Raw genomic sequence first — 25,010 nt, forward strand, 5'->3', positions numbered from 1 at the left:
TGAATCATTATGCAGGGATAAGTCATTAGTGTGAAGGTAAGCTGCAGTAGCACCGGGGTTTTTATGTGCTCTTAAAGCCAATTATTGTGGTGGACAACATTCGTTGTGGGAAATTAGATTCAAATAAATAAATAGTTGAGTCATTTTCAAAATCACTCCTCAAGCAATCGGTACTCCTCAGCTTTGCAGGGCAGTGTAAATATAGAAAATAATTAAGTTTCTATAAACGGGCCACTGGAAGTCCCAAGATAATCCATGTTCTGGGTGGATAATTCCAAAAACTGTATCTGAATATACACCACATATTGTATTTCTGTGGTTAGTTAGCATGACAAAAAGTTAGCACTGCAGTAAAGCAAACTGGACAAACTGGATATGTGTAGAAAAGCAGCTGACAAGGTTTCTGCACGATAATTAAAACAAGCATTACCTTTAATTAAATTAGGTCTAAATGGCAGAGACAAAGAGTACAAATCTCTACAAATTGTTCTAGATTAAAGACAAATATAAAACAAAAAAACATGATTACATAAGTCACGCCCTTACCTGTGACACACCCAAATCATTGCTGGTGCAGTTGTTTTTGGAAGTTGCATAATAAAGTAAATGGAGGTCACCTGTGTATAATCAGGGTGTGCCAAGTGATTTTAGTGTCAATACACATGTATCTGGATGGTCCAACTGCAAGTCAGTCAGTCAGTCAGTCAGTCAAACCTTCTCCATCTACTTTACAGCTGCTTGTATGTATGGCCACAGAACATACACCATTATCAGTTCCTAATGTTGGTTCCTAATAAATCCTCTTAACATTTTATCTCACAATATCAGGTCTATCCTCTGTCCTGGCTTGTTCTAACTCATCAGTGGAGTTATTTCATGTTTGAAATATCTCATCAGCTTTTGGATAGATGTCCATGAAATTTGGGAGAGAGGTAATTTGATGTTTACTCCAGCACCACCAGGAGGTTGGCATTGCTTTTAATGAAATATCCTGCCAACTATTAGATGGATTCCCATGAACTCTGGTACAGACAGAGTGACAGCATGACTTTGGTGCATTTTTTCACTTAACTTATGAAATAACATCTATTCGATGGATTGGCGCAAAATTTGGTACAGACATTCAGGGTTCCCAGACGATGAATCCTACTGACCTTGGTGATCCTTCACTATTCATCTAGTGCCACCATGAGGCCCACATGTGGTTTTGATGGAAATACATAATAAATATATTGTTGTAAAATGTACGCAATCTAACCCTAACCCTAACCCTGTAAAAGTGATTAATGTCCTCCAGAGGATAAATTCACTTTGAAGATTCTCTATCTGTCCATCTAGTTCCATCACCAGGTCAAAATGGCCAATTTGTCCAATTCTATGGTTTATAACTTAAAGGGGCTATTTGTAAGTTTTCTCTTCCCTGGGGCAGGTGGTGGTGATTGTGGCTAGACGAGAGCTTCAGCCATCGTTGTGTTTACAAGACAAGAGGTTACAATTCACCCCCTGAGGGCAGATTGGAGGCCTCCTTGAATCGCTGTCGGACGTGACAAGACGTGCTGGGGCTAGCTGGTTAGCATGCTAACTTCAGTGGAAGAAAAGATGTGACAGAGGCAAGAGTTAACATTGGTGTAGCTTCCCTCTGTTGGACACAGCTCTTGGTGAGTAAAAGAATGAAGGTTGATGCAGAACTCATGACGTTTCTTCCAGACTGGTAACTAAGCAGCTGTTAATGTGAGTGTTGGCTATATAGCACTAGCAAAAACTTAGGAATAGCTCCTTTAAATACCTGCAAAACTAATGACAATCCCAACATCTGTAATTTGTGTTTTGTGCCACCTAGCAAATGCTAGCAGGCTAACATGTTAAAGTTAGATGGTGAACATGTTTACCTGCATAACATCAGCATTTTAAGAAGTTTAGTGAGCCAGGAATTAGGAGTAATTAAATCTCATCTATTAAATGTTTGTGTTGCTGTAAAGGTGCTGTCTGTTATTCTTTTGTTGAGTTTTCTATTCACTGTTAATGTGCCAGGACCTTTGATCTGACCAAATGTTTTTTATCCTAATGCACCTCAAGTCTAGCTACCTTAGCACAAATACTGTAACCAATCTAATATTGATCATTTCCTGAATTTCCCTTTTTTTAAAAATTGTTTTTAGTTTTTTATTTTATTCCATTTCCGTGCTAAAAGTCACTGTTCTTTTTGAGTGGCACCTTCTAATACCCTATTGTTTCCACAGGCTTCTCATGACAGGAATTTAAATGTCTAAAACAGCCTGTCTCATATACTTTAGTATATTACTGGCGTTAGCAGATGAGTTGGGGAAAGAGGGGACAAGTTTCCAGGAAGAATAATTTTTCTATTTGCCCTCCGTTAAAATCCTATCACAACTGTTTTGTCAATCACTATTTCCTGCCTCCGGAGAGACTCTACAGCTTTAACAGATTTCTCAGTCTGAGGTCAGGCGCTCTTTAATGGCTTTTTGTTTCTCGGAGGGAGGTTTTAGCTGCTCTGGGAAGGCTCTGGACACTGGCCACACTGGACCAGGAAATCTTCAGGGGTGAAGAAATGATCTTTCTGCAGGTGAGTGGTGACATGCCATCTGAGCTGGCTATTGGTTAGAAATGTTTTTGCCATCAGCACTGTTGTAGAAACAGAGGAAAGGGATGAAAGTTGACCCGTGTTTTCTTAGCAGGCGTGGCGCTGCCAGTGACATGCCAAGAAAATATGATTATAGAGCATTTATTTAAAAACGGGCTTGAATTTCAATAAGATCTGTTTCTTTGGATCCACGTTTAAATCAATTAAACACTAAATTCAATTAATCAGTGTTTTCATGACAACATGTGCAGCATTTCTTTGCACATTATTTTCCAGCAGGTTTTTTTGTGTTTGATCCATAAAGATGGAACTGCCATCCATTAACCTCGAGAGATCAGTATTCATTTTCCATCTTCAAAGTCGCTCTATGGAGCACTGATCAATAATTCTTTTTCAGCAGATTCAGAGGCAGCTGCTCGCGTATGCCTTATTCAGGTCCAATTGATTTTCCTAACCAAAGTGTAATTTCTGTGCAGATGTACAGTGCATTCAGAAAGTATTCAGACCCCTTGACTTTTTTCACATTTTGTTGAGTTGGAGTCAAAGCGTTTCGATTCATTTTTTCCCTCAATAATCTACATTCAATGCCCTGTAATGGAAAGCGAAAAACAAAATTTTTGATTTTTTTTGCAAACTTATTGAAAAGGAAAAACTGCAATATCACATTGACATAGGTATTCAGATCTTTTACTCAGTACTTAGCTGAAACACCTTTGTCAACAAGTCTTCTTGGTACGATGCGACAAATCTTTCTACACCAGGATATGGGATTTTCTGTCATTCTTCTCTGCTGATCCTGTCAAGCTCTGTCGGGCTGGATGGGGACCGTCAGTGGGCAGCCACTTTCAGGTCTTTCCAGAGATGTTCCATTAGGTTCAAGTCAGGGCACGCATTGCACGCCAGGACATTCACAGAGTTGTCCCTAAGCCACTAAGCCACTCCTGCATTGTCTTGGCTGTGTACTTAGGGTCATTGACCTGTTGGAAGGTGGAACCTTCCAGTCTGAGGTGCTGAGCGCTCTGGAACAGGTTTTCATGGTTGATGAGGGAAAAATGAATTGAAATTATTTTAGCATAAGGCTGCAAAATAACAAAATGCAAAAAAAGTGATAGGGTCTGAATACTTTCTGAATGCACTGTATATAGGGCTGCAACTAAGGATTGTTTTGTTGGATTAATTGGTTAACTGTTTTGTCTATCAGTGTCAGGATTTAGTGACAAACGTGCATCACCATTGTCCTCAACTTCCTTGTTTTGTCCGAGACCCAAAGATATTTAGTTTACAGTGATAAAAAGCAGCACGTCCTCACATTTAAGAGGCTGAAACTGGTGAATTTAAGTCGTTTTTGCCTCAAAAACGACTTAAATATTTACTCAACTATCAAAATAGTCGCAGATTCGTTTTCTGTCCACCGAGTGATTCATAAAACTAATTGTTTCAGCTCTAAATATATGCCTGATAATTCCCTTCTACTTTACAGCACATTGTACTTTTCACCACCATATTTAGCTCAATACCATACTCCAACACAGAGTTTGCAATACACTCATCACTTTTATACTAAACCTTGTGATTAACTTTTTCTTAAAAAAAAAAAAAAATAGTGACGAAAATTCTTAATTTATGTGAATATTTGGCAACTTTTATTTTCGTTAATTGATGTTTTTGGTACAACATTAGTTGTTCACAAGAGAGTCAACATTTTGTGATAAATTTGATGTTGATGTTGCTATAAAAAAAAAAGAAACACAAAAAAACAAATTATTGAAATCTGAACATGTTTCAATATTTATAATCACTCTTGATAGAAACAATAGCATTAGTGCTGGGGTCAACCAGGAAATCCATTTCAAGAAAAGGCAAAACCCAAAAAGATCGATTCAATTTCCATTCCCTGTCTTAACTACCCAATAAAGGCTGATTAGATGAGAGCCATTGCACTTTACATCAAGGTAAAATAAGATGAAGTTGGATTAATCCCCATTAAGGAAATGGGCTGAACTAAGTAAATTAAGAATTTTATATGAAGACATTACTTAAAGGAGGCTTCCTAACGTCCTCCAGTGTCTGAGCTATGAAAAAGCCCCAGTTATAGCTGCCTTTTGTTACGAGTACAGGGGATGGTACAATTGTAGCTTTGGTGTTCGAGCTGCTCTGTCAACCAGTAACACTAAATTGTTTGCAAATGTTTTCTATGTACCCAAAAAAAAAAAAAAAAAAACTATGACCATATTCATCTTGTACCAATTTAAAATGAAACTGTCTGGACCTTCTCACAGAGAAGACAATAACGTATAATTTCATACTTAGAATAAATTAACATCATGGAACACTGTTCACATTTTAACGTTGATTCTTTACAGTCATTGTGCAGGTTGTCAAAATGCTACAAAACAAACAGCATTAACAGCCTCGCAGTGGTTTCAGGATTCGGAAAGTGCAACAAAAGAGCTCCTCTACAATGTCACATTGTTCTCTGTGGTTTTGTTGATACAGCTGTTGTGACTGTGCTGAAGTGTATTTAGTGACCTGGTGTTTGTGGTGCGCTATCACTGAGGAGTAATACATTGATAATGGGTGTTAAAATCAGTAATACATCTGTCAAATGTCATTTTATGATATCTACAGATTGATTGATCTGGATTATTAAGTCTTGAGAAGCTTTTCCTTTATTGTCACGTCTCTGCAGTGCTCTCATTAGTTCATGTCTTCTGTCCTGAGACAGTCCTCTTACAGCATTGAATGCTTGTGAGGCTCACGCTGACAGTTATATGCATTTCTCCTGTATGTTTGCAGTCTCGTCTGTGAAGGTCACATGTAGAGCCGGGTCCTTGGGGCACATTGGAAGCTCTGCCAGTGGCCCGCCCAGCAGTGTGTCCTCTAAATCACTCTGTGAAAGTCCCCTGTGAGGCCCCTCAACCTCCTGGGGGCCCTGTAATGTTTGTGTGGTTGTTGGACTGGAGCCGGCCTGTGCCCCTGCTTTAAATGACCCCAGCCTCCCTGTGCTTTCCTCAGACGGGTACAGGAAGGTCTGCGAGGTGCTCACCATTTCCCGCAGCTCTCGTGACACCAGTGACGGAGAATCCCGGGAGACGATGGAAGAGGAGAGGTGGCCGTCGGCACAGCGGAACTGGCCACCGTCCCTTCGTCCCCGCCCGCCCATCTTGCAGAACAGACACTTGATTTTCTCCATTAGCTTGAGGACCACTGTCTTTCTGAGCAGGATGTAGATCCAAGGGTCTAAGATGGGGTTGACGGAGGCCATGCGAATGGCCAGCAGGTCTTTATTCAGTCCGAAAGGCTCTTCTATCTGGTTTCTGTACAGCTGGTTCACAAAGATCCTCAACTGACAGCACAGGAGAGAAACAATGGATACATTTAGAAACTTAATGAGCCTCCACAAATGTCTGGTTGTCACATAAAGGAACATGGAACAACATTTCAAAGGCAGAAACAATTTGAGCAAGCCCAAACCTGCCTGCACTTCATTTTCAGAGAGAAAAATATTTATTTGTTCTACATATTCCTACGAAGTTGGCATGAGAAGGCCAAATCTAAATAGACATTTGGCCTGATGTAACTTCTGTGCAACCATGGCAGATGGCAAGAGGCCAATAAAAACAAGAGTTCTCACTGTCATTCATCATATTGGCCATTGGATTTCCCCAGAAACTCATAATCATCATTTGACAGCAAGAGGCACAAAAGCTTTGATGTTTAACTAACATTAAGTATAAGTTGACATTTTGCTGGCTGTAATCGTTCCTCCTCTCATACTGGCCATTAAGAGATGCCTGTCTCCTGTATGAAAAGTTTTTTTTTTTTTGTGCAAAAATGATTCCAAAGTTTATCTGAAGTGAATATGAAGCTTTAACAGTCAGACTTAAACAACATTAAGTGCTTATCTTCCAAAGTTAATCTCTTTAGTGCACAATTCCTTCTTTGTGCTGATCTTCAGTGGAGGGACAGTAACACAAAGAGGGTATTTTGCACTAAAAAAAACAGGAAGGTTGGATGTTACTCATTTGTTTTGTCACACTGTATTTATGCACAGAACTGGGACTGTGCATTTTGTGCCTCATCTCTTCCACTGGAGCCATGTTGGGCAGGGAGCTTTGATCAGGAGGAATGAGCACAGCCAGCCAAAATAACTGCAAACTGACATACAGACACCTGACTGTAGTTTTAAGACAGAGTGTGAATCTATCTTATCTATCACTGACTTTGTCCCCCAGATGCTGGAAATCCTGCACATCAGTCTGCACTGCCAGATCTCACAGGATCCACTGAGCCTTCGCGCCTGCTCAGGCTGAACTGAAGTCTAGTGATGAAAGCGCAAAGTGTCTTGGAGATGTTTGCAAACAACATACGAGACTTTATGCTGAACTACTTTTGGCCACACCATTTCCTATAACGATATAATCAAAACCATATATCCGCACTGTCTGTGTGAGCATCTGAAACTAAAGGGAGCGTGAACCCTGATGTTCACACCTCAGAAATGAGTTACAGACCACAAAGGAACACAAAGTTCAGGTTTCACATCCGTGGGCCTATTATTAACCACCTCCTGCCACTTTGTTTGTTATTATTTAATTCATCAGATTTAAGTTATTTTGGTGTTTTTTCTATTAAAAAGGCGCAAAATCTTTTTATATGAATTTTGAGTGGGTTCCGTTTCATAGTTTTTGCATGAGTTTTGTTTATTCTAATGCATTTTATTTCTCACGGTGACTTTTTTTTATTTGAAATTAGTGACTTTCCAACGCCCAAACAATCTTTTGCGCACACCGAGGGTGTAAAGCCCGACTTGCTCAGTTTTTCCAGCACTTACCACTAAAGGTATGGAGCAGATGAGAACCACAGCGGAGGTGGCTATAAGCAGGATCACCATCTGGATCTCTGCTCCAGCTAATCGCCCGAAATTCCGTCTGCGCCGGAGCTCCGCGATGCGCCGCTGGTCTGTGCCCAAAGACGTGCGGCGGATGAACCTCTTGTGCATCAGGATTAGTGCCCCACACACCATCACGTTGCATATCACAGTGGCCAGCACGATGACTGAGTTCACACCTGCGTACATCAAGTTAAAAGCGGCGACTGATGTGTGGTTGTCCTGCCAGTCTATGAAACACCACGTCCCCGGGTTCTGCCGCTTCACCTGGCCGAGCCCCAGGCTGGGCAGCGCGCAAAACACGATGTTGGAAATGTAAATGACCAAGAGAGTGAGCGCAGCGAGTCTCTGGTTGACGTACTCGTTATAGAAATATGCATGGTTTATTGCCAAGTATCTCTCCACTGACATTGCAAACACAATGCTGAGCTGGACCAAGAAGAAGAAGAGCAGGATGAAGCCGGAGTACTGGCACAGTGGCTCGCCTCCCGGCCAGGAGCCCTTCATGTAGGTGGCGATGGTGACGGGGCTGGCCAGCAGGGTGCCCAGGAGGTCTGTCACAGCGAGGCCACACACAAGTGTGTAAAAAGTCGTCTCCTTTTGTTCTTTGCGTGATATTCGCAGGACCACGATGGCGATGACATTTCCCACCACCCCGAAAATGAACATTATCGCTGGGATGGTGAGCGGTTGAAATCTCCCCGTTGCCGCCGTGGTGTTCATGCCTGCCGGGACGCCTTTCACTGTTTCACACTAAGCACTGACTCTCCTCTCACTTCCGAAGTAGTGACACTTTCCATTAACGCGTATTCCCCAAGTTCTCTAATAGTAAGCAAATCCATTGTCTCCGAATATCTCTTTTACGCACAGAAGTAAAATTCCACATTGCGCCCAAGTTCATGAAAACAGGAGGAATCCACAGGAGATCTGTCCCGCTGTGGGTTTGATGTTAAGAGACTGCAAGCTGCATCTCACGTTGTTATCACACTCTCTACTGACAGGGAAGTTTCTTCTGGGGTCACTAACGTCAGCTCCTCCTCTGCATTTCGCTCAGCCAGTGAGTTGTTCGCGCAGAACCGCCGTCAGAGAGACACAGCATTGTTGTTCAGGGGGGGGGGGGGGGGGGGGGGGGTTACAGCCCCAGTTTCATTTCTTTATCGCTGAATTTCCCATACCTGCTCTGCAGCTCCGGCGACATGACTTTATTATCATCCTCGTCGACTTTCAGTTGACATCAGCACAGTCACAACAGTCGACTGCTTTGAGCAAGAGCAGTGCATTTATCAAGAAGTCTGCATGTACACCACCCAAAAGCTATGGATGGAAAGTAATTAAGTAAATGTACTCCAGTACTTAAGCACAATTTTGAGGTACTCTACTTGAGCATTTACATTTTTGTAACTTTATATTTCTACTCCACTTCATCTCAGAGGAAAATATAGCCTACTTTTTTATTACATTCGATGTCTTTAACAGCCAATTACTATTACTTCCCTAATTGAGATATTTCATATGATCACTTTTTAAATTATGATGCATTTGTTCCCTGCAAAATTATTTTTTATTATGAAGTCATTTGAACCCTTTTTTTTTTCTCAAAACACGTCTAATAAAAATTTTCAAGTTTTCAATTCAAGTCAACACCTTTGCAGCAACACACACACTCAGATTTTTCCACTTGTTTTAAGAATGTTTTTGGAACCAGTTGTAGCCAGGCCAGGTCTATGAGACCATGTCTTTTGCACTGTGTAGGACTGAACTGCTCAACAGGAGGACAGTAGCTCCACCTCAAGCAGTAACTAGAGTAAAACGCAGCTTACACACTGATGCATCCGCCCCATCAGCGACACAAATGAGATGGTTGTGTGATGAGTAGTAAGTAGAAAGTATTTATTATGATGAGGATTTGTCACATCTCATACAATGGTATAACATGTGAGTTGTTTCATAGTGCTGGAATGTAAAAATTGTAACAAGTGCTGTACTTACTTGAGTTTTCCTATTTACTTCAACTTGATCTATTTTCCACATATTACAGAAATTGTGGAAGAAGTATTCAGATGGTTTGCATGAGTAAGAGAAGCCATACCACAAATTTCTGCAAAGTCCTGCATTTAAAACCTTACTTTAGTAAAGTCACAGAAGTATTGTATATCAGCAAAATGGTGTGACATAATTATATGTTATACTGGTGTATTATTTTTGTGGATACATTAACATGTAAGTAGGTCATTTTACTCCTTTTTTTTAATAAAATGTTGGGTGGTTTTATTTACTGTATGATATGTTCAGCATAGATTTTTAAAATCTCCATCTGCAAAGTAACAACTGCTGCTGTCAGATAAATATGGGGCTGTAATAAGTACAATATTTTCCTCTGTAATATAGTAATACAGTGGAGTAGAAGAATAAATTTGCATAAAATTGAAAAAACAAGCTTTTTTTACTTTTTCTTAAACCTCCAACCGGTTGATAAATTAAAGCAATGACTGGTCTTACTGCATTGTGTCAGTTTCGGGACTCCACAGCCATAGCTCATTTTGGGTACTTCATATATGGTTAGGGTAGTGTAATTTATAACAGTGCACCATATTTTATGAGCTCATAAAGTTTGTATGTAAAATATTGATCTGCAAAGTACTATCAAATAATTGTGGATTAAAAAGTACAGTATTTGTTGCTGAAATAAAGTGGAGAAGAAACGTAAAGATGCATAAAATAGAGAACCAACTACAACTTTAAAAGAGGCAATCTGCATACTTTTGCTTTAGATACTTTGTTAATAGTATATTTACTGAGGTAAGATTTTAAATGCAGGACTTTTACTAATTTTGTACTTTGCATCATCGCTCATCATAGCAATACATTTCTCATGTAATTGTTAACTTGCTGAGAAAGAGATATGAGATTGAGTCACAGGGTCAGAATAATGAAAGGTGTGATCCTTGTAGTAGATAGTGACGATGAAGTTCTTTCAAGCAACCGACTGTATGGCTGCAAATGCAAAGCATCACAGTGGATGCATATGACAAAAATGTCATGTGTGCATTATTGATTTATTTTCAGTGTAGTTCATCACGGTCATTAAAGTGAAACCATGCCCATGCGTCATCCAAATGTACTTGTGGTAGTTATGCCACGTTGTAACCACAGTTTCCGGGTTGTTGATATTCCACTGAGTCATTTCAACACGTTGTAAAGCTGCAGAGCAAAACCTCTCTCTGTAAAAACCTAATAGTGTTTTTTTTAAGAAACTAATTTAAAATCTGTTAAAATGTTTTTTTTTTTATTCAAAGTGTAAAAAAACACAACTTTAAAACATGAACATTTTGTCATCATCAGTGCAGGTCTTACATTGTTTTTAAGTTGTTTTTTTTCATTCATTCTGTTTTACTTGGCAATTGGACTGTGATCACCAACAACAGCTGCAGCAGATAAATATCTAAATGTTTGTTAGGACACAAGTCAACACGGAAGATGACAGTGACGTTCAGTGAATCAAACAGAGTGACTAACAACTCTATTCTGTTATGTAGGGCCTGTAAACAAGATGTTTTAGTACAGGATGTTAGTGTTTGTGCACTATTATAAAGTGGTGGAGTGGTCCGCGGTACTTGTTGCAAGCGTGTCATCTGCTCAATGAAAGCACAGAGGAAACCTTCAGAGAGGTATCACTTCCTGTGACCGCGGGGTGAAGTTTCCCCACTAACATCGAAAAAGACAACATACCTCATAGATAGCTCTGAAAAGTCACAGGGTTTATTTTTTTTACCCCCATGCATTTTTTTTTTTTTTTACTTTAGTATGTATGGATTGTGGGCATGCACACACATGTGTAAGAAACTTTGCATCACATGACCAAGGTGGCCTGTGTCCCAAACCTTCTTTTTGTATAAACAACAACTATTACTGTTTTGTTGTAGCGGGCCCGTGAGTGTTGTGTTAAGATCGACTTACATTTGAAGATATACTTTAAGTCAGTTTTTTTTTTTTTTTTTTTTACCATACATTCATCACACTTTACATTGCCTGACAAGGAATCTTGCTAATGCTGTTCCAGAGTTTAAGTTGTATTCAAGTACGAACGGATTTCAGGCCATATTAAAAAAGTATTTGTCTCATTCCCATGGAACATGTACTTGAAATCAAGCCTGTACATGGTTATGACTCTATGCAGTATTTTTTTTTATCATGTTTTTCCTTATTCACACGTCTATTTTTAGAGCCTCGCTGCTGCTTAATAATGGCAGTTTCTTGGGTTGTGCATGTTTTGCCTTCAGGGCAGCAGCTACTTCACAAAATGACTGACCAACTAGTTTGTGCAGTCTGATTTACACTTGATGTGGTTTTGGCACAACGATAAGAGTGGCAGCACAACATTTAACTGTTGAGACATGATGACCGGCAACAGAGAGTAATTGTAGACACCCAAGAGTGCCAAACCAAAATGCAAATCAAGAAGAGTGAGTGATGTAATCTCAGGGACATGTCTGCTGTGGCTCTCTCACAAATTAGTCAAATATTTGAGTTGGTGTAAAATCTTTACATGCTGTGGGCATGCGGGTAAAGGCTACACTTATGGATTGTTAGAATAAGGCTCAAACCTGCAAAGAAAAAAATATTGGCATATCAACACTGTTTAAATTGATGGCTAGCACCTTACAACTCCAGCAACATTAGTGGTGATTTGGGCCTAAGTCCAATATTTACCTTCTTTTAGCTATCTGCCTGCTAAATACTCCGCTATGTTCACCAGCTAACTTTGTCTGTCTGCTTTTTCAGCTTTTCAGCTGAAAATAATATGAGCGGTAAGAGAGAACTAAAAACAAACAGTAAAGTTACGAGCCAAACAGCTAAACAATGAGCTGAGACTCATTATACTCTCATCTGTAAAATTGAGGAGAGCTGCAGATTCAGGTGATAATTCTCTGTGGGTTCATCACACCTTCCACGTTCTTTTCATTCTGTCATTTGATGCATTATTATTCCAAAAATATCAATTATAGACGCTTTATAAATCAAATCTTTCCTGCACGACCACTTGGTGTTGAGTATGACCTGTTGATATTTTCAGAATGTCTTGCTGGTGGATCCAGCAATATACAATTAGATGGCCACACCTGTAATCAAAATAAAATATGGGAGAAGAAAAATAAGCTAATCAGGCGCCATATCCTGAGAGGAAGGAAGTGTGCTCCAACCAGTCAGGCTGGTTGACAGAACACAAAACAATACAGGTTTGTTTACGGTATGCTACACAGCACCTGCAGATTTATAACCTCTGTAAACTACAAATATTCACTGGAGCAAATGAGAGACACAATATGGGTTATTTATTTTTCAAGATGAGTGTACGGTACGCGACCATATATAACTCTGCGTAGCTTTTTTGCTTTTCCTGCTAATTATGAACAAAATAGTTTCAAGAGAACTTAGCACAGTCTTAAAAATCAAGGCCATATGCGTCACTATCTGGTCCATTTTCTTTAACTGGACATCACAGATTCTTAGTATATCACTGGTGGTGCATTCCTATTTCATGATACATTTTTCTCTGTTCCCAGAAATGCTCTCTGCAGAGACCTGAAGACCTCCATCTGGGATGACGAGTGTAAGATATTTTCAAGAAAACTATATAGATTTAATGACATTTTGTGCAGAAATTCAGGAATTGTATTTATCAAACCTCTATTAAGAACGCTCGAAACAGCCAGCTTAGGAGTAAAAAAGCTCTTTGCTGAAAGTAAGGAGCGGGACACATTTGTCAAGCAATTTTTTCCTACTTACAATGAAATGGAGCAGCTCTCAAAAGATCACATGATTATTATGAAGTTGTAGGCGATTTGCAGTTGTTCCAGCTGCTTGCCTCTCCCCTACTCTCTGTGCTCACATTTTAATACGGCCGAATTCCCTGTAAAGCTGTTCTCATTTACATGTTTTTCTGTTTCTGTTGACAGACAACAGAACATGTTGCGACTACAGGCGACTGTCTTCTATGGAAAGAAGCAAAAGTATGTGTAGAAACGGATTTGTTGCTAGGTCCTTTAAAAAAAAGAAAAGAAAAAAAAAGTTGTTAAATGGTCTGAAAATTTGCTTGTAAAAAAGCAGAATTAAGTGCGGAATGCACATGTGCAGACAATGAAGATGTTTTATTCTAGTTGTTTGGACCCCTGATTAATGAAAAAAAGTCATGATTGTTTCTAATATTCACATCAATTAAATTAATGCCACGTGTTGTAATGTGCATGAACGTAGCTGAGCTATGAACTACAAAAATTCTGTTCAATTTGAAAGACAATGAGCAACAAAACAAAATATTCTATATAAATGTTTCCGGAAATAGTTTTAAGTTTTAATGACATGTTTTAATTTTAAAAATGAAAAAAAAAATTATTAAAAATGACCATAGTTTTATACCATAGTTCTGCAGTTTTATACATACCAGTGCTGGTCCAAACTGGAGCCACATTGAATTTCTAGGACTGACACCTGCATATAAAATTGCATGGAGGTCTGTGTAGAACAATAAAAAAAACTATCTATTTTAATATCAGTAATACCTTACCAATCTCACAGGCAGCAGCTGACAAACCTGACCAAAATGGCATGGGTGCCTATATGTAGAGAAGAAATGCTGATTCTGCAAGAGTTCTGATACACTGATACAAAGACTTGTCCCAGCCTGGGAAAACCAGAGAAATTTTTGAGCTCCCAAGGGAGGTATAAAGACTGAGCCTACTGCCCACCCAACCCCCCACCCCCCAACCACCATCCCTTTCCCAATTTCAACTCAGGTCCACTTTGCGGAGGCGGGTCAAACCCTGAGATTCCCTGGTAGTTCAGTCTTCCACAGGGATCTAATGAAAACACCCTTCATGATAAAGGTTTATTGGCTGCTGAAGTGCTCCTTAACTTTGTGAGGCATCACTTCCCTGATTTCCCTGAGTAACTTTTTGAACAGATTTGGGATTAAAGAGAAAATCAATTATCAGCCTATGTTTGCCCATGTGTGTGTGCTCCTATTTCTCTCTGTATTTGAGTGTGGATCTGCCAGTATCACATTCTCAGTTTCTCGCCTACAAGTGCAGATCTGTATTTTGTTGTTTATTTTACTGTTGCGGTTACTGACTGTGCATGTTTTGCTCTCACACTGTGTTCAGTGCCAGCAGTTTCAGAGCCTTATTAAAGTTTAAAGATACTCTTTGTTCTAAATAAGGGAACAGATCACTGAAAGGCAAGTCCTGATTTGTCCGTACTCCCTTGTCAATTTCTACATTCCTTCAATCAAATTCAATAATATTAGTGACAATGAAGAATGAGACTTCACAATACTGAAACTGCCAATAAAGCCAGAGCAGGCCAGCTGTTTATATGGCTGTGTCTTATTGTGTGTTTGCTCTAGAGAAAGTCCAGCTAATCACACATCCCACACAATCTTCCCATGTTGTTGATACGGAGTAAACCCCCCCGGGGAGTCAGGTTACTCCCCCCACTTCTGTAAAAAGTCATGGGTTAAAGGTGGAACTCTTGGGACAAGGATGTATTCTGTATTTAACCCCAATAAACATTCCAAAACATATATCAGTAGTGGGATCAGTTGTTGTGAAAGAGATTTAAAGAGAATCCATAAAGGCTGACGGACAACTAGTGAAGAGAAGTGGAAGCTGCTTGGCTGGCTGCAGCCAGCTCTGCTTTAATAAAGTGTGGATAATGGGCAACTCGGACAGACTTATGTTCAATGACAGTAAACATAATCAATAGCTATGTTTTTTAAATTAATTATTCATACAATATCTACACACACCCCTAGAATTTTAAGCATTATATAAGCATTTCAGAAATACATATAACACAGTATAATGTTGTAAGTGGATATAAATGTATTTCTCAACAACTACAGCACCCGTGAGTGGGGGCTGCTGTATAAACGGATAATGAATGATACCACAGTTGAAATAATGGAAAATGTTTTTATACTGTATATTAGTTAACACTTAAATGTCCTTGTGTGTGCTAATGGCCACATTATAGTGTGTTTATATAGGCCTAGTGCATATGAATGCTAAATTGATACAGTAAAGAACACTTAAACCACTGGGTTGTCTACACAGTTAAATGTATAAATAGCAAGTGACTCCCCGAACTGGTTCTGAATATTGTATTATATAATCTATATTGTAGTTGTTATTATTATTGTTATTATTATTATAAAAGTATTTTAACATGTATTTTGTGTATTGGCCAGTCATCTGATATCAATACGATCACTAGAGAGACAGCAGGGGTGCTTGACAACACTTGATATTTCTACGGTATCTGAAACAGAAACAGCAACTCAGTCAGAGACACTTATGTCAAGTTATTCACCATTTATGGAAAATTGTTGTACAGTTAAATTTATATTTAGCGTTCTCAAAGAATCAAAGCAGCAATGAGGACTCTGCCTAAGAACCAATCCTGTCCTAAACATATACTTGAATATTAATAGTCAAAATAACAAAAACAGAAGCAGTGGATGGAGCTGCAGGAGCTAACAGCTAACTGCTGAAATTCTTATGCTATTGCATTGGCATGAGAATATCAACAGCGTAATGGTGAGAAGTGGCAGTTTATGATGGCAGTGCTGTAAACCTGCATGAGCCTGGTTTGACGTGACTAATCAGCTGCGAAACTGAGTTGATGAATGAAGCACTGATGGTAACATGGTAACGAAAAACCTGCTGCCAATCAGCTAATGGAAGCACAACTTCAGTGCTCTGTCTGAACGAACGCTCTGCATCATCCATTTTCATTATATTTGACTCATCCTATTAAACTTACAAATGCTTATGAATACCACAGTTGTTTGCTCATGTCCTGTTCACAGGTAGCACCAAAGCATGCCCTAAGTGAATCTGATCATTAGCATTCAAATGAGGCTGCGCACAATACATAGTGAGGATACAATCAGACTGCTCAAGTGATACCAAAAAGTAGTCAGAGCAACATACTGTCACAACACATCAGCAATCAGATGTGGTCGCCCAAAAAATTTACCTTAATGTATTAGATTTCTCAAGTGACATTTGACATATACAACAACAGTAGTGCACAATCACTTCCCTTGTACACTATGGAACTGCATAGAAAACTGTCATCTGCATAAGATGATTTAAGTGTATCGACCACATGTCAATGTTGTCATTAAAGTGAGAAACCAGTCGTGACAACATCTCTCTGTAGCAATAACACCGCAATGTAGATCTCCATGATGGAGCAAGATTGCGTAATTTCTTGGGCACCCAAGGTCAATTCTGAGAACCCATGGGAAAATCATACTGTGACCATATTGGAAGAATAGTAACATTGTCAAATAAGATAAATGAAGAAATAATATTAATAGTAGTAAGTTATTTAACAAGCATTTTTGTAAGTCTCGAATGTGATTAATGGCACTTAAAAATGGATTGTTAAAGAGACCGAGAGCCAGTGCGATGAAGCCAAGACTGCTGTGATGTGCAGTGAACTTGAAATGTTCTTGAAATGAACTTGAAATGGGAGGATTTGAAATCATTCACAATTTTTTCAGTGTTACTAAAAAACAGAACTGATATAATTTATTCCTGAGTTGATAAAGACATGACACGACTAATTTCTTAACTTGTTGCTCAAGACTCAAACCACAGTCGACAAGATAACTCCCAGACTTTTTGTTGCTGACTTTATGTTAGGACTTCTGTGTTGACAGAGTTCAGTTTTGGGTTAATCATAAAACACCCACTGTTTTACATCATCTAAGCAGCTATGCAGTGAAGTTGGTTTGCTAAAGTCGGTAGGTTTAATTGGCAGGTACAGCTGTGTATCATCTGCATAAGTATAGAGGAACAGTCTGCGGTGCACAGGAGCACATACAGTAGCCACTAACCCGCTGTGTTTTCTATTCTACTTTTTTCAATTATACTCTTTTCTTTTTTAGGTACTTGTTTATACTTGTTATACTGTAACACTGTGTGCGATAGTGATTGTATAATGTGTCTATGAATGAATAACAGCAGTGAAGTCGCTAGGAGGTGGTTGAGGTGGATGCTGGGTGTACAAAGCACTACCAAATCAGTAACTAGAGTTAGCATCATTAGACCCATCTGTGGTTTAGGCAACAAAAGCCTGTTGGTTGTGGTTAGGAATGTAAATGGTTTAAGGTTTTGGTTAAATGTAAATAAACACATTGTGTCCAAAGTCACTGTGAACTTTTTTCTGTAGTAAACCAGACCATGATCTTTCCCAAACTCTAACTAAGCCAGTTTAAAATCCACCTCAGCTGGATCTGGACACACCCTTGATACATTATTTGAACATGGTCAGAGATGATGTCAACTTCCAGTTATTGTCGTCCTTCCTTAACAAAAGCAAATATGTTGTTTTTTCAGAATGAAAGGTCAATAATTAACCCACACAGGTGTGATAACAAATCAAAATCCACAGCTAGGTTTTCTTTATGTAATTAAAGTGATTGTATATCTAAGTAAAGGAAACACCTGGAAAAACTGGGATGTTAATGTTTAACCATTCCGAAACAGAACGTCCTCCCAAAGCCTGTTATCCTACTAATATTTTACCAGAAGAGCTGAACTCACAGTGATCACAAATGTCCTAAATGTAAACGTCGCCAAGTTCATTATGAGATTATTTATTTGGTTAAATGTAGAAGAATGTAGAAGAATGAGAAATTGCTAAACAACGAGGTCTCAGTGAAGCCACATGACTCACCTTTATAGACTGATTTGTTCACAGGAGATTTTATTCTTTGATACTTACAGAGAGTAATTTTGGTAAAGAAATATAGGTAAGATTATCAATTTTCTCTCCAAAAATTACATATACAGCAGGTTGTTACTGTAAAGCTGTTCAATTACAGAAACAGGAATCAATGTAATTAGTTACTCCCACCCTGAGCAGATGTAACGTTTCTGAATCATGAGTCATCACCTAGTGGCACTGACTGTGAACATACAGCCTGTTCTGTACTATCTTGACACCACATGCTTGAAACAGAGACCACTGAGTTTTATCTTTACCAGCTGCAGTAGGAAGAAGTGGAGTGTGTGTCTGTGTGTGTTTGAAGATAAAGACTCAGTCCTGCAGGAGGCAAGTTGCACTGTCACACATCTGACCCGCCACTTGTTTTCTTTAACGCAGCGGAATCCTTCCTGACTTCCTGAATGTGAGGGAAATGTGGGCCAAGCGCTGAGCTTTTTCTGGCATCTTTTTCTGTGTATGTCCCTTTAGACATTGTTTTTTAATCGGCCCCAAAGTTTTCCCTCTCAATCAGTACATTCATAAAGAACCTCAGACACTTATGGCTATAATTATGTTCATCAGCTCGACACTCAGGTGCGGTTTTAACATAAGCTTTAGAGGAACAAGTCTCAACAGTTGCAAACTATTTCCCTCCGGCAGCTTGAAGAGCAAACATCAAGTGCTTCACATCCCACAGCTTTCACAGTATTTTTGTATGTGTGAGAGACAGAGATGGCGAGATGCATAATATAATTACCATTAATATACATGCCAGAACCTTTCATGCACCTTTTATTCTATACACAGCTAAGGCTTATACTTCTGTACTTCACCTAGGTTGACCCAGAATCCAACAGGCCTCAGCAGACACCAACTATGTGAACAGTTGACCTTATCTGACCCGGCGGCTGTTTACACTGTTGATACATGGCCATTAGTTTGAATGGTGCATTGCATGTCTTGAGAGCGGTGAAGCATATTGCTTGGAACATTTTAAAGGAAATCCACCCTAAGATAGAATGTGAATGTTCGTTTTGTAATATTGTATTGTGTTTTCCTTAAGCTAAAGAGCAAAGAGACTGCATTTATGATCATGTGTGTATCTGGGGATAGTGGTGGTGGTGATTGGTTGCCCCAGATGCCACCCCAAACATGACCCCACCCTGGTTATTAAAAAATCACGGGCATGTTTAATGCATATTTTGAAAAGGGATTTTCCCCCCAAGAGGACAAAGGACCAACCAATGATCTATATTTGGCTAAAACTTTAAAACTTACTTTAAAATTGATGTTAAAGAAACATTTTTAGTTTTTTTTTTTTTGGACTGAGTATGATGTGGCAGTGATGGCTTAATACTCTTCCTCAGTTGGCTTTAACAGCATGTTAATGTGACACGCTCCACTGGTCAGTGTTGGGCAACCCACAGAGAATAGTGAAGAGTGGTTCTGAAGCTCTGGAGGTTGCGGCTTGATACCATCACCAAATTGTCCAAGTCTCAGAGCATTGCTGGGATTAGTATGTGTAACGTTATTACTGAATTGGAAATTTGAATCTCTTACACTACTGGTACTGAAAAAAGTAATCACATTACTATGCCTGTGTTTGAGCCTGACCCATACAGAATAGCCTCTAAACACCACTTGTGATTATATCACACACGCATCCTGGAGCTGGATGGTTTGACAGCACCGTTTAAATGTTATTGAGATATGGGTAAAATCATTAGAACAGCAGACTGTATGTCTTAGGGTGTATTTTTCCTCTAAGTTGAGCAACAGATTTTATTTCTGAGAAAGATTTACTCACTTGTGTTTCATATCAGAACTTAATGAGCCAATCATTAGTCTTGAGCAGTGGGTGCTGGCATCTGTTATGATACCACAGTGCCACACCTGTCCTCTTCTGCATTCCTTGACAATAAATGTGCTCTGATGATGACGCTGCGCTTGAAAACTCTGCTCTACATGCCAGTTAGACCGTTCACAAAATGTGCATGTATGTTTGCATGAGGGCATGTCTGCACACTTTTGTTTGTTGGACAATATTGCTTCATTTGATAAGGTCTAGGTAAACACTGAGGTCCAGCTTCTACCAATGCACACTTATGCATATCTGCATATGCACGCACTCACTAACTCATGCACTAACTACTGTTGAAATGTTTTCACCAATTTTATCCCTCAGGCGTCCTACATGTTTCAAAACAAAAATATAATAACTGCTGCTACCTACAGGGACACAAAAGAACCTTTGTCTAAATAAATTGGCACTCAGACTCATCTGCATGCCAGCTATATGGTAGAAAATAATCACTTTAATGCCTAAGTTTCCTCAGGCGCTTGTCTTTTCACACATTCATCAACCAGCAAATAAAACTCAGAGTCTTTTATCGACAAACAAACTGTATAAAAGCATTCACACCAATCTATTCCACTTTGTTTGGCTGTTTTGCTTTGCTTTGTTTTGGGGATTTGTGCAGTTTCTCTGAAATGAGTGTGAACTATGGTTATTCGCTCCAGAAAGTAGATATACTAAAGCAAATCTAAAGAGGAATGATGAGCTACGCCTACCTAAAAAAAACCAAAAAAACTACAGTAGATTTTCTTGCTTGAAGCCCACAGGATGTACACATTGATGTATTGATGATACCTTTTGACTGCCAAGTTTTTGTAATATTATTAACTTAATAAAACAAAGTATGCTTTGTTACAACTGTCAGAATTTTGGCTGCCACTTAAAATATAAATATAATGTTAGAGCCAAAGTTGAAGACAGGCTTTGCTTGTGTTTAAAAATACTGGCTGTCTTTCACTCAGAGTGTAGATGTTTGGTTGTGATACCTAATCTCTGCAGTGATACGATATGACATCACACTGACTGGAGACTGGAGCCTGATGGTGACACTGGGTAGGACATCAGCCCTGTGGACCATCAATATGCAGTGCAAATTTCATGGAAATGTTCTTAGTTTTCTTTTTACAGACCGAACTCTTCTAACTGATGAAGAGACATTTTTGACCCTTAATTATATGATATTATATGATATTATATTATTTACCCTAATACTTGCAGTTAATAAATAATATGCACTGTAAGTCTTGAAAACACTGATTATCTGAGAATGTAAAAACGCTAAAGATTTCCACCAAAAACCTTTGACACTAAAGGCAATTCTAGTATTAAATTAGACTGAGCACAAAAGATTCCTGTCAGTTTTTTGTGAAGAACATCATCTATGATTTATTTTAATCATTATGCATTACGATTTTGGAAAATTCTTCCTTGACAAAACATTCCCTATTTAGTGTCAATACTGATGTGTGTGTGTTTGTGTGTGTGTGTGTGTGTGTGTGTGTGTGTGTGTGTGTGTGTGTGTGTGTGTGTGTGTGTGTGTGTGTTTGTGTGTGTGTCTCAGGACAGGATATGTCTGTATAGTGAGTTTTGCCCTGCCTGCTCACTGAAAGTTTATTGTTTATTGGAATGTGGAGGAAAGTTCTGACACTTTGTGTGACTCTCTGCCCTCACATCCTCACACATAGGTATGATCCTTGTCCATCTTTCCAAAACCATGGTCCTCTGGACAGACATTCATCTTTGACACCCCATCAAACGAAAGGAAGGAGAATGAAGGTTATGTGGGCTGTCTGTGAGACCCTATCAATCGCTCATTGTTTTGTGTTACAGTTTGAATTTCAGTTACAATGGATTCCTGAGTAAGAAGGGTATGGAATTCGAATTGCGCAGAGCCGATGAATAATTTCACTGGAACTTATTAAGTTCAATATAACAGATTTAACAGTCTTTTTGCAGATGAAATATGATAAGAGTGCGTAGCTAAACAGGGATGATCCATGTTGCGTTATTCAGTTTTATTGCGCAAGCTGTCAAATCTGCGGCCATGTTCGGTGAAAAGTGGGAGGAAAAAGGAGCCAAGGAGGAGGAGAGGGATCCAAGTTAGAGTGAAAATGCGAGAAGGCAAAAGACAAATCGCTCTCTGCTTACGTTAATCTTAGTTTATCTGAGCTTTGCAGGAAAAGACAGCAAAATAATTTACTCTGCGCCAAAGAGAATATTGCTCAGGCAACACTGTGTTTACCACACACTAAAAGAACTGAGGCCTGAATACTTAAAAGGCCGGTGTTCTTATTCCTGCTATGATGTTTCATGTTTATTAAGAGCTCCAGAGATTATAGAGATTCTTATTTTTGTTTTTTTTATTTATTTTGAGGATACCTTCTGTGAAAGGCAGCCATTATTTTATTTTATTGTTGACCTTATAATACAAGAGGTTACGTAACATACAGAGGCTGCAATGAGTTGCTATCGGAAAATGACGAATGACAAAACTATTTCTTCATAAATAAAACATTTACTGTACTACTTTTACTATCTACATAGGCTATTGGTCAATATAAAACAGTCCTTGTCTTCAGTAAAAGGAAATGTAAAATGTGAAAAAAACCAACCTGTCATATGCCAGAATTTTATTTACCCTATTTTGTTGGTGAATAATAAGGAGTGGTTGCAGAACACCCACCATCCATACTCTTACATCATATAAAACAAATGTGTTTTCATGTGTTCTTCTTAGAATGGCAGAGGGCCGTTGAGGCCTGCAAGCAGAGTGATGAAATATTTGTAGAGAGAAACAAAACACTTCCTATTTGAAGTGAGCGGTTTTCACAGGCAGCTTCCTGAGTGTCAGACCAGCTTGCCCAGGTTTTGCTCATAAATGACAGGATCAAAAGATGGAGGTAAAGGTCGGGCGGAATGTCATCCATCTTCATCACGAAGCTGTGAGGTGTTGTTGAAAAAACAAGCACAGGATTCATGAAAACAAAATCTGTCCGGTTTTGCCTCAGTGAAAGTGGACCGTGTGACTGGCAGCCATGTGTGTCAAACACTGGCGGCTGAGCAGCACATCCTGATGGTCCATAAAGAAGCTCTGGTGTTCTTTTGAAACACAACTCTCACACCCTTGGTTATGATTGCAACATGATGATAGATCTCATTTCTTGAATCTTAAACATATATCTATCTTCAAATCTGCAGTTTTTGACTAATCAGGTCTAATTCAACAGACTGAAAAACTGGCACTTGGCTGACCTCCAGTCATCTCACACTGGAGTGAGAGTCTTAGAGCCCATCTATTACAGTCAGTTAGAAATCCAACAGACTGTAAGACAAATTTAACACATTGTGGACACATTTACTTGGTTGTCTGTAGGTAAGGGCTTAATACAATATAAATGGTTTGATATTTGCTGTTGAAGCCTGAGATAAAATTTTCACATTGTTTTCTCTTGTGCAACTTTGCAACATTAACATACTTTGACATTTGTAATTGTCTGACACAGGTGTAACTAATGGTCTGCATACTGGCAAGTGCAACAGCTAAATGTAAAGATGAGCAGTCACTGTACAGAATAAGTCAGATTTTAGCCCAGAATTGGTCGCCCCAGACTAATTTTAACATTGCTGCCAGATCGGTTGTCATTTGATGTAGAGTTTTAGCAAGTGAGAATCCATCTTTCCAGGCTCCAAGCTATTTGCTTGTGGCTGAACAACAGTGGCTCGGACCAATCAGTGTCCAGTGTGGGAGTCCAGTGTCTTATGTGTGACAACAGCGAGAAGCGACTGTTTATTAACAAAATAGCAGCATCTAAAGAAGTTAGAATAGATGCTGCTATAGCATCAGTTACATTAGAACTGGCAGAGCTGGATAGTATTTCTTCATTGGAAGCGGAGCTGAGAATGGCACTGAAGCCTAATTTTTTGCTCTGACTTCTCTTGATTTACTTTGGCAAGAGTTTGATTTTCCAACTGGCTCCACTGGTAGTAAAAACAATGTGTAGGATGCAGAGTCTGATTGGTTGAAGTTAACCTAGATGGTGATGGTTCATCCAATCACCTGCCAAGTATTTTATGAAAGTGACTGTCCTTCCAACGAAAGCCTTCCCAGATGATTCTGTGTAACAAACTATCTGGCACTTCAGGTTAAGGAACCTTTTTTTTCAAATCCTATTTAAACATATCTTTAAATCCAAAACTTTCCTTTAACAACAAGCTAAAATAAATCAATCATTTTTAAATGAATGATTTCAAAAGTTTTATTTTCCTCTGTAGATTTTTCTGTTAGTTTTTAGCTTTTTAAAGCTCTCCTCATTGTTGTCCCTACAGCTCCTCAACTAGCACAGGTGAGTCTAATCAGCAGCTGATTAGAGGCAGTCCTTTGTTCACATCAGTTGCACAAATCTCAAAAGAAATGCCAACTTAAGTTCAGCCTCAAATGTATGTGAGCTGTGGTGTGAACAGCAGGCTCTACATGCTTGATTAAAAGTACATATGTGGTTAGAATTCAGTGGTGAGACAACGAGCAAAGATAGGATGTATTTGACGTTTAATCCCTCAAAAATTCACTTTGTCAAATTATTACATTTGCTCTGCTGTAGTTTTCATCCTGGGTGTTGCCTGTTTCATGCGGATTTGCTTGTGCTAATATCAACTTGTCTGCTTGTTGCATTTGCACCCTTGGATGACGTCACGTAACAATTTATGTTCCTCTTTCTGCATCACTGTTCACATTTGCATGCGTGTGTCTTCAGACTCGGGTGTACTCCTCTCAGGTTGCCAAAGTGACACAGTTAAATCAGCAGTGGAGGTGCCTCTATATGGGTCATTATATCATTTGACTTGGATAACCTGGACTTAGAATGTGCAAAGGAACATTACGAGAGTAT

General features: G+C 39.1%; 1 protein-coding gene across 1 annotated transcript; it reads right to left on the minus strand.

Moving 5' to 3' along the window:
* Nucleotides 1–4,378: 4,378 nt before the first annotated feature.
* Nucleotides 4,379–8,550, minus strand: ptger4b (prostaglandin E receptor 4 (subtype EP4) b). The gene is made up of 2 exons (XM_056404311.1): nucleotides 7,437–8,550; nucleotides 4,379–5,948 (listed from the first exon to the last, which is right to left on the minus strand). The coding sequence occupies exons 1-2, from the start codon at nucleotides 8,214–8,216 to the stop codon at nucleotides 5,370–5,372; spliced, it is 1,359 nt and encodes a 452-aa protein (XP_056260286.1). The 5' UTR covers nucleotides 8,217–8,550; the 3' UTR covers nucleotides 4,379–5,369.
* Between the last annotated feature and the right edge of the window lie 16,460 nt (nucleotides 8,551–25,010).

This window comes from Seriola aureovittata, chromosome 18 (assembly GCF_021018895.1).
Source record: "Seriola aureovittata isolate HTS-2021-v1 ecotype China chromosome 18, ASM2101889v1, whole genome shotgun sequence".
NCBI lineage: Eukaryota > Metazoa > Chordata > Actinopteri > Carangiformes > Carangidae > Seriola > Seriola aureovittata.

Coding starts and splice junctions, on each gene's coding strand:
- ptger4b (XM_056404311.1), bottom strand. CDS start 8,216: ATGAACACCACGGCGGCAACGGGGAGATTTCAACCGCTCACCATCCCA. Junction 5,949..7,436: donor TCTGCTCCATACCTTTAGTG/GTAAGTGCTGGA, acceptor CTGTGCTGTCAG/TTGAGGATCTTTGTGAACCA.